Raw genomic sequence first — 15,781 nt, forward strand, 5'->3', positions numbered from 1 at the left:
AAAATAAATCATGTCATCAGCATTTCATTTCACTTTAGAGGCCGTGTCTCTGTACAAACATTACCTTATGCTCATCAATCTGAAACATGATGGTCTCCAGTATGAGGGAAGCGGGGGAAACCATGTTCAGCGTCTGCTCAGCCTGGGTCAGCCAGTTGATGAAGTCCTGCAGAGAGTTGTGGAAATCCGTGGCCAGCGTCAAGGCTTCTTCTAGTTTCACCTGCAGACAGGACACATCATCAGGCTCCATTTGTAGCGATGGAAATAATCCTTTCTCTCTAAACAGATCACAATTATAACCTGTATCATGATGCTGGAAACAAAATGCTTGGTTGCCACAACACTAGATAAAGACGGGGGGCGGGGGGGGGGGGGGGGGACACACACACACACACACACACACACACACAATTACACTTCAATTGTGCTGAACATGACCTCTGTTTAAACAGGGGAAGTTAACATCTCTGGAGAGGCTGGTGGTGGAGCAGAGAGGGGAATGATGAGCTTTTAATTGAATGAGAGAAACATCCACGGTGACTCCATCGCTGGAAAACATCCATTTGCTACAGCCGGGACTCATCACATGACTGTAAACGCTGCGTTAATGACATTACAAACCTGATGAGGGTTTAATAATGTGTTCCTCTCATGCATTGTGGGTCATGTTGAGAGTCTTGCTAAATATGGAACTGCAGTGTAGTCGTCTCTACTTATTTTATTATTTGAATAAAGTCTTGGTTTCGACTCACTAGACCAGAGAAGTGTCACATTGCTGAGGAGAGTTTGGCCAGCAGCTGCAAACTCTGTGCGGCTCTAAGATTTACCAGACTTTGAATTCCTGGGAACTGGACCAAAGTAAATAGGAAGCAAAAGCAAACTCTTAAGCAGCCAGAATGAGCAGCTCCATATCTGGAGTGAGAGCGGTAAAGGAGAGAAGATTTAGCTCTCTTTTTGTGATGTAAAATGATGTTTATTTATCGTAGCAACAAAAGTGAGAAAATGCCACAAAGGCATAACACATAAATAAGATTTCCAAAAGAGCAACACAGTGACTGATGAGTCTTTATTTTGGCTCAATTATTAGCTTAGCTCGATTATTTATTTTATGCACTTGTCAACTGCTCACTGTGGAAACACACGAGACGAGACCGCAGTTGTTCCACGCTGACTCAGATGGTAACTTGCCTGCTGTGATCTACACCGTAAACCGCATCCTGTGTGTCCCTGCCAGCACGCTGTCCTGACACCATTCATTATCAGCACCAGGATTAGAGGCTTACACATACAGAGTCATGGCTCAAGTGTATGTCAAAGATCTCTCACTGAGACCTAAAGCTCAAGTTGTGAATCATTAAACTGAGAGCAACGCAGCTTCACCGCAACTCTTAACTCCATACCTTTCTCTCAGTGACCTTCCCCTGCACCGATTCCCATTTGTCCTTCAGGTTGGCGAGGTCCTGCTCTGTGTTGCTGTCTGGACCCTCGGGTGTTAAGGCGAGCAGCTGGTGGCCCTTGTTCATCAGCTCCTGATATAACTCCTCCTTCACCTCGAAGGCAGAACACAACTCCTGCAAGAAAACAAGACACAAAGACATGAGGGGAGCGATGCTTTCGTCAAACGGACTACATTACAGCTCTGGGGCCTCATTACAGGAAAATATCCCGACTGCTTGTCCTATCTTAACTTGAGTTTCAAAGATAGGAAAAATCTTTCTACTACAGAGGCAATTTCCAAACTCATGGCTGTGTTCTATCCTATCTCAGACCTCTTATCCTAACTAAAGAAATCTCAACTATAGCCCTTTTTACACTGGACTAGTATCACCTGGGGACCTTAAGTGAAGTTGAAACAACCCTCCCACATCTGAGTTTTGTGCAGCACCTTCACACAAGATAAGAAAAGTCTGATATTTTCCCCATGGTATGATACGCAGTCATTTGTAACTCCACTCTACACAACACAGAAACATCAGACAGCACTACTAGCAGTGACGTACAGTGTTAACCCCCTTTGTTTTTCTTTTCTTTTTCAAAAAAATTGGGATAAATAAACAGATTTTACCACACGTGATCTTTCTTATCGTCTTTCGAGATTTTGCTTTCCTGATGAATGCTGTGTAGCGACAAGAGCTCCTGCATCCAAAATGCTGTCAAAACATTCATTCATAATTGCCAATGCAGCCTCCATAATTCTCCACTGGGAAAGAGGCGGAAACCAGGGGCAGGGAAAACAGAAAACCTATATACCACCCCAAATCATAGAGATGCCCATTCGCATGGGACTATTCTCATTCTCATTTGGTGAAATATGGTAGGTTATTTGCAGTTGAATTTTTACTTCCATGGCAGATTTGTATGTGATTAAGACCACAGACAACCTCTGCAATTTTGACAAAACACGAGAGGTGCCCAGGTCACATAAGTCCTGTGCAAACAGGGCTTTTAACTGTAAATTTGATTCTTCAATCGGCCTGTCATGCCTGTATCTTTGATTAGTACCAGTAGCCTACTCGAGCCATAATAAAAAGAGCTCTCACTTGTTGCCACTGGCAGACAACAATGCCTCCTTGTAGGCCTCTCTAAAACCACATATAGCATGACAGTCCAATTAAAAATGAATCATCTTGGCAGCTGATATAAACCCATTAACACATGGTCAAAGTTTTAAGCATCATTATACAGTTTGAACAGCCCTCTTATCGATGTTCATGTTTGCCATCTTCATTGTCACTGTCATAAAGACCTAAAAACACTGCTGTTGCCATTTTTGGCAATATTCTAAGTTAAGATGATTCTGTAATAGCTAATTTCTTATCCTAAGATAAGATAGGATTTTTCCCCTATGAATGCAGTCAGAAAACATGTTTCTGTAATGCCCAAAATCCTAAATCTCGTAATCCCAAAGTGAGGTAATGTAATAATATTCAATAAAAAGCTTAGGAAGTTTCTGTAATGATGCCTCTGCTTTAATTTTGGATAACAATATAAGAGTCTGAAGTGTCTGATGTGCATGTAAGGAACCAGTCAGTGCACTTTATTTTTGTGTTAGCCCAAATCTAGTCCAAAAATGGTGAAAGAATTAGGCTCTCAGGGGCATGTTCCCACCAGTAATCCCTCTGTTTTTGGTTCCATAAAATGTCACTACTGATGCTCCTTCAGGGAGAGTTTGTTGTGAAAGTGTCTTGGGTTTCTCCATTAGAGAGAAGGAAAACAAAGACGGGAAACATTCCTAAATTCATTATAGCCTGACACGGCTTAATCAATTTGAAACACTTTAAAGGCTTTTTGTCGTTTTCTGCAGGGGGATGCAAGTAGTGTACTTTGCAGTGTCATTTAATTTTCACACTTCAGATAAAACACAGAAAAGACATCGTCGTCTCCTTACAAGCCTGCCATCTGTATGCGGCCTTTCATATTGTTAAACACATACCAGATGGGCGTTAAGCTGCTCCCGGGCCGTGTCTGGTAAGCCTCCCACAGCCTTTGATGCCAACAGCTGACGTTCTGTGTCTTTCAGCCATTGCTGCATATCTTCTATCTCACCATGGAAACCTTGGGCCTACAACACAATACAACCTGAGTCAGGACAAAAGGTGTCACACACACTCATTGTTAGCAACCTACGGCTCAGACAGGAGGATGTCTGAGTTATTAATTCCTTAGATTCATTTGGCGAGAAGTGACTATCTGTGGTATTCAGCAGCACAAATTAAGAAGCCTGAAATGTTAATAAAAAAATTGCAAGATAAGAAGGTGCTGCTTTTATGTTAAATTAACTTTTAAAACTGTTAAACTTTGTAAATTAACTGGCTACCAAATAAATCCTTTGACAGGATTTTTTGGCACTTCCTTTCTGATAAATCCTCTCATCTATAAAACAGTCTCAACCTGGAACAGATTTTGTATTTTTTGGAGAAACTTTTCAAATATTTCTTCAATAAAATCTAAATCCAGGACATATTTTTGTTTCTTCCCCTCTCACATCAAAGCACCCCGCTAAAGGTCAAAGTTATGAATAGAAAAGGAATGAGGAGGGGGCAGCGATAAGGATCACTCCTCCAAAAACAATTTATGACTTTGACATAACTTAATCGCTCCCCTGGGAGAAAAGAATCAATCACAGCTTATTAAACAATGAAAAATGACAAATGAGGCCATTAAGTTGTGATGAAAACGATTTTAATACCTGAAGCAGAGAGCTCTCCAGCTGTTGCTTTCTCTGCTCTGTCTTCTCCAGGATGGCTTTCCACCGCTGGTTTAGATTCTCCAGTTTGCTCTGCAGACCTGAAGCTTCCTCTCCAGCTGTGGACTCCACCAGATCATTACCGGCCTTATTGACTGTCTCGACTGTTGCCTTGTGAGCCAACACGTCATTCTGGAGAACCTGTGGAGATAGTTCATTGGATAGCCAAAGTTCATTTTGGAATTAACTATAAAACAAAAGGACGATGATTCAACTGCCTTCTTCTGTTTCTATGGATTAAATGAAATGTAACACTGAATTTGAATGGAAAAAAGATATCTTTTGTCGTACATGATGCTTGGCAAGCTCTATCTCGATGGCTTTGGGGTCTCCTCCGGTCTTCCTCTGGTCATTGAGCAGCTCCTCGGTGTGGCTCATCCAGGCCAGAAGCTCGTCCAGTGCGTGCTGGAACTGGCCCAGTGCCAGAAGGCCTCCCTCCAGTTTGTGCTGGATTAATGACAGATTAAACCATTCGATATTGCAGCACGCAAAAGCACATGACATGCATACAACACAACACATTTTACAGCCTGATTGATCCATTGTTGAGTCTGTTTGCTAGTCCAATAGGAGCTGTAGAGGTATGATATAAATACAACCCATAGAGACTTATTATATATTGTATTAACAGCCACACTGAATGGTGTAAATAGATTCATTTCCGAACTGCAAAATATAAATTAGCCATGATTTCTTTTTATGTAGGCTTATACAACGGATCTCCCCTCAATTCAGCGACAAAAACAAACTATAACAAAAGAAACAAAACAAAATTTATAAAAATACAAAAAAAGACAAAAATTTGGATGTACAGTAAAACTTTTAATTTTGAAATGAAGCTCTTCCTCCACCCTCCCTCTTTCCCTTTTCTCACCTGTCGGCTGATGATCTTCTCGTCCAAGTTGTCCCACAGCATCTTGAGCTCAGACATCGGCTCCTGGATTGCGCAGCGATCAGCCTCCTCTGTCACCTTCTTCAGCAGGAGGCCTGCCTGGTGGTTCAAGCGCTCCATCTCAATCTGTAGCTGGTACGCCTCTCCTTTGAACTCCTGAAACACATATTGGTACACCCAGTCAGTCAACAGAAGTACAAAGCTTTGTAGGTATTACATCTGGCCCTACTGACTACGTCCTTTCAGCACTAGATTTGTCTTAATGTACATCAAAGACATTGTGACTACTTTATAAAGCTATTTTTTCTAAAGCTTTTGTACTAACGAGAGCAGGTTATGAATCACTGAACATAAACACAGCTGTTACATGACAGAGGTGCTGTAACAGTGGATGCTGCAGTAAAGTTAAAGAGGAGAAGAAGATTATTCATAAAAACAAATCTCACACTTTACCTTGAGTTCTACAATCTGCTGCTTGACAGTTTCCAGGTCTGTGCCTACGGGTGACATCGAATCCAGTTTGTTCTCCAGAATATCCACCCAGTCAAACATACCCTGCGCACAGCGTGGGAAACCATTGTTACTGTGAGAAAAGCTTAGTGCACAGGGAGTCATATTTCACATCTAGTGTCATGTTATGCCCTGAATCTTACAGCTAGTCTGCAGTAAAGCTATACGGCTGACAAACAAACACTAAAAATGAAAATCATCTTAGAGGAGTGTGATCCTTAAAGCAGGCGTGAAGAGGACTCTTCCTTCCCCGGCATGAAAACATCTTTCATGTTAGCAGAACTTTATACACTCGAGGCAAACTTTGAGCTAAATATAGTGAAGCACTGTGGTCGGTGTTTATTGTTTCATAATTAATAGGTCTCTCATAAACTGTTGCATCACTTCATTCAAGTGCAATAAAAAAAGCACTGTAATCTGTGGTTTCATGTAAAATCTGGCGGTCTGCCTAAGTGTCTTTAACTCCCAAACACATGTATACGTCTCAGTGAGCAAGTTTACTCTATTATAAGTTCTACAATGAAGACAAATAATAAATAACAGTAATGAAAAAGTCTGTTTGATGAGTAACATCAGAATTTAGAGAACATCTTACTGTGTCACACCTCATTTCATTCATGATTCCCTTTAAATACAACAAAGCGAAGATCAAAGTACCTGCAGGCCATCCTGAAACTGCACAGCAGCCTGCATGGCTTCTTCCAGTCTCTCCACTCTCTCCTTCCAGGTCTTATTGAGATTTTCCCACGCTGAGTTCACCTGGAAAAACGACACCAGTACTTCACCACAAGCCATATGCAGGCAAAGAAACTGACACACAAGTATAAAGAAACTGTCTTTGTAAAGATGATTTTGAGTGTTATCTGTTACCTCATCAAGACTTTTCTTTATCACAGGTTTATCAGGTTCCCCGCAGGCAGTCAACAGCTCTGCACCCTGGTTTTGAACCACGTCAAGCTCTTCCTGCAGCCCATCGATCTCCTCTTTGAATCCCTGCAGAAACAAATAGCAAACAAATAGATCAGGACTTGGCAAGAATCTGGTAATACATTACATATCACAATACAGGGGTTACGATTCAATATACTGCGATATATCATGATACTATAAAAAAGGCGATGGATTGTGATTTTTTTAAAATCTGATTTTAGGAGCTCGTGTTGCGCCATTTATGACTCTGCCTGTATCACAGGCCCTTGTTCTTTGTGTTTAAGCCAATGATATGTTGTTAGGTTGGAGTGGAAGAGTTAAAAGGATCTAGCCCCTGAAAGAAGTCCTCCTTAAGTCTTAATTACCCACTGGTCATTTCAATAGTTTTATTTTGGAGATCTGTCTACCTCGACAAACTCCTGCTGCTGTTTGACAACCGAGGGATCGACTCCAGGCTCCTCCAGCTCTTTCAGCAGGTCCTGACTGTCTTTGATGGTGACGATGAGAGCACAGTGGTCGCACCAGAACTTGTCTGCAAGGTCCATCACATCCAGCAGCTTCGCCTCCCGCTCCTCCATCAAGGCCTGGATGTCGTTCCAGAGGAACACCATCTGGTCCAGTTTGTCTTGTACAACTTGTGGTGGAAAATAAATAATAAATAAATAAATCAATTACCATAAAATGTGGGCTACAAACAGCAGACAACAACAATCGACCTGTGTTCATCAGCTGTGAGCTCTCGGGAACACATCTTACACATTCACAGGTTTTATGAGAAACTATTTAGTGCTTTGATTTTTTCCGTGTACCTAAAAAAAGAATGGCATCCCCATTAAAGCCACACCTGGAGGAAAGCTTTCGCAATCCAGCGAACAAAAACGTCTGTTCCAACACTCAAACTAAGACCTAAATCCAAGGATTTCAAGAGTGATTGCACATGTTTTGATAGGTGGAGAATTAAAGATCTGGCCTCTGATAGTTTTCCTACTGTTGACTTTTCATTAAACTATTTGTCTTATTACTTCTTATAATCGGCCTAAAGCCCTATTATGGTATGACACTTGTAACTGGATTCAGTAAAATAAAAAAAGAAAGGGAATAAAGTCAAACAAATAAGATGATATAACATATACCATACCTTTGGCAGATATGTCCTTGTCTGCTCCTTCGGATCGTGCGATCATCTCCTCGCCCCGCTGCCTCAGTGTCTCATAAGAGGGCTGCAGCTTCTCCAAATCCACAGAAACAGCTTTATTTTCAGTAATCTGCTCCTTGATCTTCTCCACCTCCACTGAGATGGACGGAGGCTGCCGCAGGCGCTCAGCGATCCGCTCCAGGGATTCCAGCATCGGGTCAATTTTATCGTGGAACTGGAGGAGAATGAAGAGAGGAAACACCTCAGTTTGTAATTATACTTTATACAACAATCTCACTCATTCAGCTCATTGCAGACGGCCACTAGCCGAGCACTAGCTAATGTTTGCTAACTTTTTCTCTCTGAACACTCAAGATCCAGAGGTTCAGGAGGTTTTTACTGGGAGACGAATTATCCACAGAGGTTTATTTCTCTCCAAAACAAAGTGACCCGGTGACTTAACCCAGTAAAAACACTGAATAAAGCCGTTACATGTTAAAATCAATGTTTTTCCTATGCTGTTTGGCTCATCATGGAGGGGCTGCTAACTACTGTGGCCGATGGGAATACGTAAATGGCCCTGTCTAGACCCAGTGTTTGGTTTGTCTGTTCTGGGCTACTGTAGAAACATGGCAGTACATCATGGCAATCTCCATAAATAGGGACCCGCTCCTTATGTAGATGTAAACAGCTCATTCTAAGGTAACGAAAATATGAGGATTCCTACCTTTAGGTGATAATACACCAAATAAAATGCATGTTTTTTATTTTATTTTTCATTTCTGCCTATATATGCCCCTTAATCCTACACACTGGACCTTCATTGGCTGATAGTCAACATTTAAAAATTGAATTTCTTCCGAATTTTATCATGGATAGACATGACGGGGACCATGATAGGAAGTAGACGGTTCTTTTAACTTTATTATGACATTAAATTGAATATTTCAAATATACATATAAAAAAAGGCAAGAAACGTTGCCTTAGAACAACCCAGTGAATAAATGCTGCTCACCTGGGTGGATTTGGAGATGGATTCATCCAGAGTCGCAGCTCTCTGCTTGACATCAGCCTTGAGTTTAGTGTAGAGTTGGTCTGTGGCGGTGTACTTCTCTCTGATAGGCACTCCCTCTACCGGGCTGATCTCAAGCAGCTGAGGCCCGGTCTTATTCATCTTGTCAATGTGAGGCTTGTGTTCGGCAATCAGTTCTCGCATTTGCTGGAGAGGATATGACACATTAGGTTTTTCATTGCTCAAATAAAAGTATTGTACTGGACACCTGCTTCTGTTGGCATCTTACCCTGAGCTCCTCTTGCTGCTGCCTGAGTGTTTCATACTCGATTGAAGGTGGAGGCAGCTGGCTGAAGGTGCTCAAGGTTTCCTGGAGCCACGGCCACATCTCCTCATAGGTCTCCCAGAACTGACTGGCCAGAGACTGGGCTCGCTCCAGCTGCAGACAGCGCTCAGAGTTCAGCTGACTGACGACGCCGTACTTCTCCAAGAGTGTCTCGGTCCGAGCCTGATGAAAAACCAAGAAGGTCCTTTTACTCATGTGCACATGCTAAATGAATAATTACCCATTTCAAATTGGAAATTTGATAACACCTTCAAGATTTCTTTCTCCTCTGGGTTTTTGCTGTTCATTATGGCCTTTCCTGTTTTCACAATATTATCCACAGCATCTTTGTGCCTCATGATGTCCATGGAGAAGATCTGGAAAACCGGTAGAGTGAGTTGGGCTGGGCGTTACAAAACAAGCCGCTGTGTTTACTGTACTTTGTAGTCTAACCATACACACACACACACACACACACACACATACAGTATGATAGGCTAACCTTCTGTGCTTGGAGCTGGGCTGTGGTTTGATCCTGCTCCAGCCTGATCTCGCCCATCGACTGCAACTTCCCCTCAGCTTCGGTCAGCCAGGAGAGTTCGGTGTCTGCAGCCTGTTCAAACTGGAAACAGACAGAGATCATTGACATTTTCCGTCGCTGAAAACAACTCCTAATTAAATACGGAAATTAAAGTAGAAGGGGAACACTTAAAATAGGGAAAAAAACACAGGAGAAAAGCCAAAGGAGAAAAAGCTGTTTATCAGTTTACCTGCTGTGACTTGAGTATATCAGCGTTGATCTGGTCGACCTGCTGGGTGACGGTGTCGCACACGGCTCTGTACCGCTCATTATCCTCTGTCACCAGTTTGTCCAGACCCTCACGAGTGTGCCAAGGGATCAGATCCAGAAGAGAGCTGCTCAACTCATTCAGCTTGTCCATGACTGGTTTTTGGTCTTTGCTTTCCTTCAACAAGGCCTGGACATGATGACATGACATTAAGAAAACATAAGCAGCATAATGAATACACAGACCTGTTTTTATAAAGCAGTTCACTGACTGTTAGAGGTACTTTATGTTAAAGATTGTATTTTATTGTCAACACTCTTACCCTCTGCCTGTTTTGTGCATATACGAGCTGTTCGCCCACTGGCTCCTGATCAGCAAAAGCGCTGACCTCAGCCTCCACTTTCTCGAGCCATGAGCTCAGGTCCTCATGAGTATGCTGCAGCTTAGTGGACAGACTCAAAACCCGTTCCAATGTCTTCAAAACGCCATCACTCATGGAGTTGATCTCAGCATACTTTGCTTTTATTCCATCCAGCTTGCCTTGGATCACAACCACCTCATCACCTATAAATAGAAAGTAAATTATACATTGATTCAAGTTTTGTATTTCTGCTTTAGTGAGGGGAAGTACAGTATGCTGTTCAGTTGTCTTAACACAGAGACAGATTCATGTATGCAGCATCCTGCAGAAATTCTGTCAGTGATGTATTTGAGACAACATTATGCTTGAGGCCACAAATTTAAATGTCATATATCTTGGAACATCCAAAATAAAAAAGAATGCATGCTTACAACCAACTGCATGTTTTACACCATTGGTTCCCAAGCGATGGGTCGTGGTCCAAAAGCTAGTCGTGGGTCCATTCTGACTGGACCGCGAGTGACTCGCACATGTGTCAAAATTTTTAAGTACAGTGTATTTCCAACACAGAGCTTTTATTTTCAAGTGTTTCCAGCTGTAGAGTGAGTGACTAACAGACAGCCACTTGACAGAGACAGCAAATGAGATCAAACACATTGCTAAGGGCAAGTATGACATTGAATGTATTAAACTGTGTGGACCTTGAAATGGCTAAGGAGAAATCTGGCCCCTGTGACTGGACCAGTTGGGAACCACTGGTTTACACCATTTTACAATTAGCTGTAACATTCAGAGCATTAATATAGCACCAAACAAAAATTTACTATGTAAAGATATAATAGAGTAATGGGGTCCTGAGCAGAGACTGAACTCACGCTTCCTCTGTGTGTGTTGTAATCCAAGCTTCTCTGTTAGTTGTTGTGGCAGACTGTCTGGCTGGCTAGCTAATCGCCGTCGCTCTACACAGCACTCATACGATGGTTACTGCTGATAATGCCATCCTGACCCGCGGTTGTGAAACAGCATCATTGCAAAAGTGCAACACCCACCCTTCAGTTTCCCCCCAGGTTAGCATCATTAACTCTGCCAGCACTGTTGCCGTTGTTACCATTGCTCTCACTGTTAGCAATGTTAGCTGCTGGCCGTCGGCTCAGCCCTCTCCATGTTGAGAACTGTGTGCAAGCAATCAAAGACCAGACTCTGGATCATAAACATGCTCTGAATGTCGGATACAGCTTCTTAAGAAAGAGTTTTAAGTTTTGGGAAATAGCTTATTTGCTTTCTTGCTGACAGTTAGGTGAGAAGGTCGATGTGGCCAGTTAGCTTATTTAAGCATAAAGACTGTAAACAGAGGGGAAACAGCTAGCTTGGCTAAATATGCTTACAAGCACCTCTAAAGCTCACTACCATGTTATATCTCATTTGTTATTGTGTGCAAAAAACAAAGTGAACAAACAACACATTTTGGTTTTACATAGGTAACGTGCCAGACTATTTCTCATCCAAGCAACTTCCTGAAGTCTTCTCTAGTCTTCACTGCGACAACATAGACGGTGGCATCTTCTCATTTAACTCTCAGTAAGAAAGCAAAAAATGTCACTTTCATAAGCCTCAAAGAACTTCTGAACAACAATGTTAGTCATTTATGAATTTGATAAAGACTTTGTTGAGCCGCTGCCTAATAAGGCCAAAAATCTTTTGATGATGTGTCACAAAGACACAACTGTTTGCTGAGATGAAAGTGCATGAATTGTGAAAGGAGAGTGATGAGTCAGACATGCCTGTTGTTTGTTTCAGAAGCTCCATCCCATTAGAGATGGCTTGGTCAACATTCTTCTTCCTCAACTCAATATCACTTTGCAGTGCCTATAAGGAAAACACAATCTTAGAAAGTCATTCGGAGTGACAAGAAACTTTCTACTGTAAACAAAGTACGACACAGAAATGACTTAAATCAAGTGAAACATAAAGGATGCAACTTAAATGAAGGAAAAACATAATGTATGGCCTGAGGAGGAGTGTATACCCGTTGTTCTGCCAGTTGCTTTTCAAGAACATCTACTTTGTAGTCAGCCACGGACACTTCGCCCAGCTTCGTGTGCACTTCGTTGAGCCAGTTCATGAGGGCCACCTCATCCTCTCCAAAGAGCTGGGCGTTTGCCAGAGCCTGCTGCAGCATCTCGGCTTTCCTCCTGCATCGCTCCTGGAGCTCTATGTAACCGGCCTGGGTGGCGTCCAGTTTGGACTGAACAAACTCCTTTTCTTCGACTGAGCTCACAGTTTTGAGCATCTGACCCAGACTGACAGCCTGTAACAGGTCTTTACTGTGATTCATAATCTCCTCCTCTAAGGCCTGACCACGGGGGATGGGAAACAAACCAAGGAAATGTGATACAAACAGAAAACACACACATAAAACAAAAATATGAAAGTTAATGAAAAACGGAAGGGGAAATAATGAAAAGCACAAACTCAAAGTAACGAGCAAAATGAATAAAAGTGAATTCAGCTGGACAGAAGTGATTGTGCCATAAAAACACATGGTAATGATGTGAGGTGATGAATATTACCTTATGCTGAGAGATCTGATCTTCCAGCTTAGACGTCTCAGTGCCGATGGGTTCAGAGTTGGCGAGGTGTTTCTCTGTAGCGGCGAGCCACTCGCTCAGGGGCTCCAGGGTCTCGTGGAACTGCTGAGTGACCACTAAGATGCTCTCTAGTTGCTTGTGCCTGAGACATTTATGCAGATAGTAACAGAAGAAGAAAGAAGAAACCTATAAAAAATGTGTTTTGGGGAAATGTTTGGACCTTATAATGTTTTACAGCTCTTTTCTGAACTTGAGCTGAGAGAAATATAAGGTAGCTCTAGGTTTGCTCTGCATAGTAGCCTGACCCTTCAAAACTGACCTCTCTTTATTCACTTGGAGGAAAGAAGAAGTGAATTTGGGAGTTTTACAGTCTTAAGTTTCAAATACTCCCGGATCCAAACCAACGCAAAACACAAAATTAGGCCAAAAAAAAAAAAAAAATGGAAAGACTTGGCAAACTTTCATTGGCAACATTTAAAGGAATAGTCCAACATTTCTGGAAATGGACTGAGAGAGTTAGGACCCTGACAAACCAAGCCAACAATCAGCCGGCAGTCAATGTGGGGCCCTCAGTGAGCATCTGTTGCCCCTGTATTTGCGGTGTGTCCTGCACTATTAGCACTTTGGGCCTTTGTCAGCTTGTTTTTTTTTTGGGCCGATTCAGCATGTTTAATCGGTGTCTGAGCCATCGGAGCCCGTTGTTGAGAGAAATCACTCTGATTGGCGGTTCAGCTCAGTGCACAAGAAAAAAAATTAAGTGAGAAAAAGAAAGAAACGGCTCAAGTCAAGAGGGCGTGAGATCGAAACAAACATTATTTTGGCTAAAAAAAAAAAAATCTGTATTGAGCTCTTAAGCAAAAATGGTTTGTAATTGGTTATGTTACTGTTCTCTTACACAGTAAATATCATTTGTTCTTTCAACATCAGGTTGTGTTAACGTGTTAACTGGCTAGCTAGAGTCTTGAATCTGTCCTGTCAGTCTCCCTTTTTGAATGACGAATACAGACTATCTTTGCGTTCTAGCTGGTTTTGAGCTGTAGTCTTTGCAGTGTGGTCAGGGTAACTTTTTGGCCGAGACACAAGCAACAGTCAGCCTTTGTTGCAACCAATTCTTTGATGTCAGTTGGGTGTGTCTGGGCCTTTAGAAGAGAAGACTGATATCACCCTCATGTCTGTACAGTCTGCACAAAGCTACCCTATCTCCAGCAGCCAGTTAGCTTAGCTTTGCAAAAAGACTGGAAACAGGGGGAAACAGCTAGCCTGGCAACATCCAAAGGTAACAAAATCTGCATACAGGCACCTCTTAATCTCATCAATTAGCATTTTATATCTCGTGCTGGTGCCAGGGCGTGGATCTTAATACCTTTGGAAAGAGACAGGCAGGCTGTTTCTCCTTGTTTCCTTTGTGCTCCCAACTAGTTTCATATTTACAGTACAAACATTAGGCAGGTATCGATCCTTCCATCTAATTTGTTGAACTAGTCCTTTAAGCTCATGTGGAGGAAAGTAAAGCTGACTTTAGGAGTCTGACATTCTTATGAAGTTTTGAATATACCCGGATCTAAATCAAGGCAAAAACACAAATTCAATTATGGGGAAAAACAGTGCTTTGATTCTTAGGAAAACTTTTCATCAGGAACATTTAATTCTTAACCGCACTGACGCTTTGCATTAACAAGGAGGTTTACCATTACAGGTGTTTTATACAGACCTGTTTTCAGCCTTCTTGAGCAGAGTGTCCCACCTCTGCCCCAGGCATTCGATCTCTTTTGCAACCTTGTCTTTATCCACAGACTCTGCCAGCTCTGCAACCTTCTCTCCTTCCTTTTTTATCAGCTCCACTGTTGGCTTTCTGTCATCCAGCAGTCTCTGTAAGAGCTGTCAAAGGCAAACAAAGGAGGAGAGTTATTGGGCGCCTTTAACATGCTCTGACCACGAGCATTGCTTGGTGGTGAAAAACAGTAAATCTAACGGGCACAAATTAAGTGGCCGTTAAAGGAGAAGCTTTGTGTACCACACTCAAGTTTAACAATGGATGTCAATTAAATAAGATGAATGGCAAAGTAATAACGTTGTGTGGATTTTCTAGCGTTGAGGTGGAAAGATTAAAATAGAACTGAAGTGTGTGTGTGTGTTTATGTGTTTGTACCATGTGAGACCGGCTTACTTTCTGCTCTTGTATCTGTGCCTTGACCACTTTGAACTCTGCAGACGGAGGTTTTTGATTGGCAATGAGCTCCTCTGTGTCAGTCAGCCAGCTGAGCAGTGACTCAAGAGCATCCTGGAATCTCCCACAATGCAACAGGGCTTCGTGCAGCTGGGCTGAACGCTCAGCAATCTGCAAACCACATGGCAAACATAGAGGTCACCTGTTTAAAAGCCAACTTCAAACTGCACCCAGTAGCTCATCAAAGAACAGCACTATAACAAATACTAAGAGCGGATGACTCATTACACACACGATACTTCTCAATGGTTTCATTAATAACCACTATTTAAAAGCAAAGCTAAACCAGTCAGACAGGGAGTATAAAACAAATAACCTTTTTATTGAGGGTATTCCACTTTGTGTTGACTTCCTCCAGGTCATCCTCAAGCTTCTTGGTGCTGGTGCCTTTGGTTGCGTTCTGGATTAGGCTCTGGCCGAGGGAGCTGATGTCTTGAAGCTGTGTCTGTAACGGATCAATGTCCTCTTTCTGGAAGGCCTACATACAAATGAAACAAATCACGGTAAATGTTCACAATGTTCACAATTCCATCAGTCTTATCAAAAGGTTCATTAAACCAACTTGATTACTGTTCAAGTTGTAAAAAGCAGGGATTTCATGAGGCATTAGTTTTATTACATTTTGTGTAAATAGACCAAATTAAGTACTTGACTCATACTGAACAATTCCCCTTTTCAGTGAGTTTTATCACAATTTATTGCTCCCTGTCATGTCGTCTAAAAATCATTTTGTGTTACATAGCTGTACACACACCTGTTCTTTGAA

The 15,781-nt window shown here is 42.1% G+C and overlaps 1 protein-coding gene across 27 annotated transcripts in view; it reads right to left on the reverse strand.

Annotated features, from left to right (window-relative positions):
* Positions 1-15,781, reverse strand: part of dst (dystonin) — a 140,151-nt gene that overhangs the window by 18,155 nt on the left and 106,215 nt on the right. For 22 of the 27 annotated variants that reach the window (XM_078160562.1, XM_078160581.1, XM_078160561.1 and 19 more), the window contains 23 exons: positions 15,332-15,493; positions 14,956-15,126; positions 14,500-14,666; positions 12,771-12,930; positions 12,227-12,553; positions 11,982-12,066; positions 10,162-10,403; positions 9,822-10,028; positions 9,554-9,673; positions 9,321-9,428; positions 9,016-9,234; positions 8,730-8,933; positions 7,717-7,948; positions 6,986-7,212; positions 6,519-6,641; positions 6,306-6,407; positions 5,592-5,693; positions 5,121-5,294; positions 4,538-4,693; positions 4,190-4,387; positions 3,434-3,562; positions 1,401-1,571; positions 65-220 (listed from right to left, as the gene is read on the reverse strand). In XM_078160562.1, the coding sequence (XP_078016688.1) occupies positions 65-220; positions 1,401-1,571; positions 3,434-3,562; positions 4,190-4,387; positions 4,538-4,693; positions 5,121-5,294; positions 5,592-5,693; positions 6,306-6,407; positions 6,519-6,641; positions 6,986-7,212; positions 7,717-7,948; positions 8,730-8,933; positions 9,016-9,234; positions 9,321-9,428; positions 9,554-9,673; positions 9,822-10,028; positions 10,162-10,403; positions 11,982-12,066; positions 12,227-12,553; positions 12,771-12,930; positions 14,500-14,666; positions 14,956-15,126; positions 15,332-15,493 (3,942 nt within the window). The remainder of the gene's footprint in view (positions 1-64; positions 221-1,400; positions 1,572-3,433; positions 3,563-4,189; positions 4,388-4,537; positions 4,694-5,120; positions 5,295-5,591; positions 5,694-6,305; positions 6,408-6,518; positions 6,642-6,985; positions 7,213-7,716; positions 7,949-8,729; positions 8,934-9,015; positions 9,235-9,320; positions 9,429-9,553; positions 9,674-9,821; positions 10,029-10,161; positions 10,404-11,981; positions 12,067-12,226; positions 12,554-12,770; positions 12,931-14,499; positions 14,667-14,955; positions 15,127-15,331; positions 15,494-15,781) is intronic. The other 5 variants (XM_078160578.1, XM_078160574.1, XM_078160571.1 and 2 more) reach the window with 1 other exon arrangement.

The sequence above is a fragment of the Epinephelus lanceolatus genome, chromosome 17 (genome assembly GCF_041903045.1).
Source record: "Epinephelus lanceolatus isolate andai-2023 chromosome 17, ASM4190304v1, whole genome shotgun sequence".
In the NCBI taxonomy this organism is placed as follows: domain Eukaryota; kingdom Metazoa; phylum Chordata; class Actinopteri; order Perciformes; family Serranidae; genus Epinephelus; species Epinephelus lanceolatus.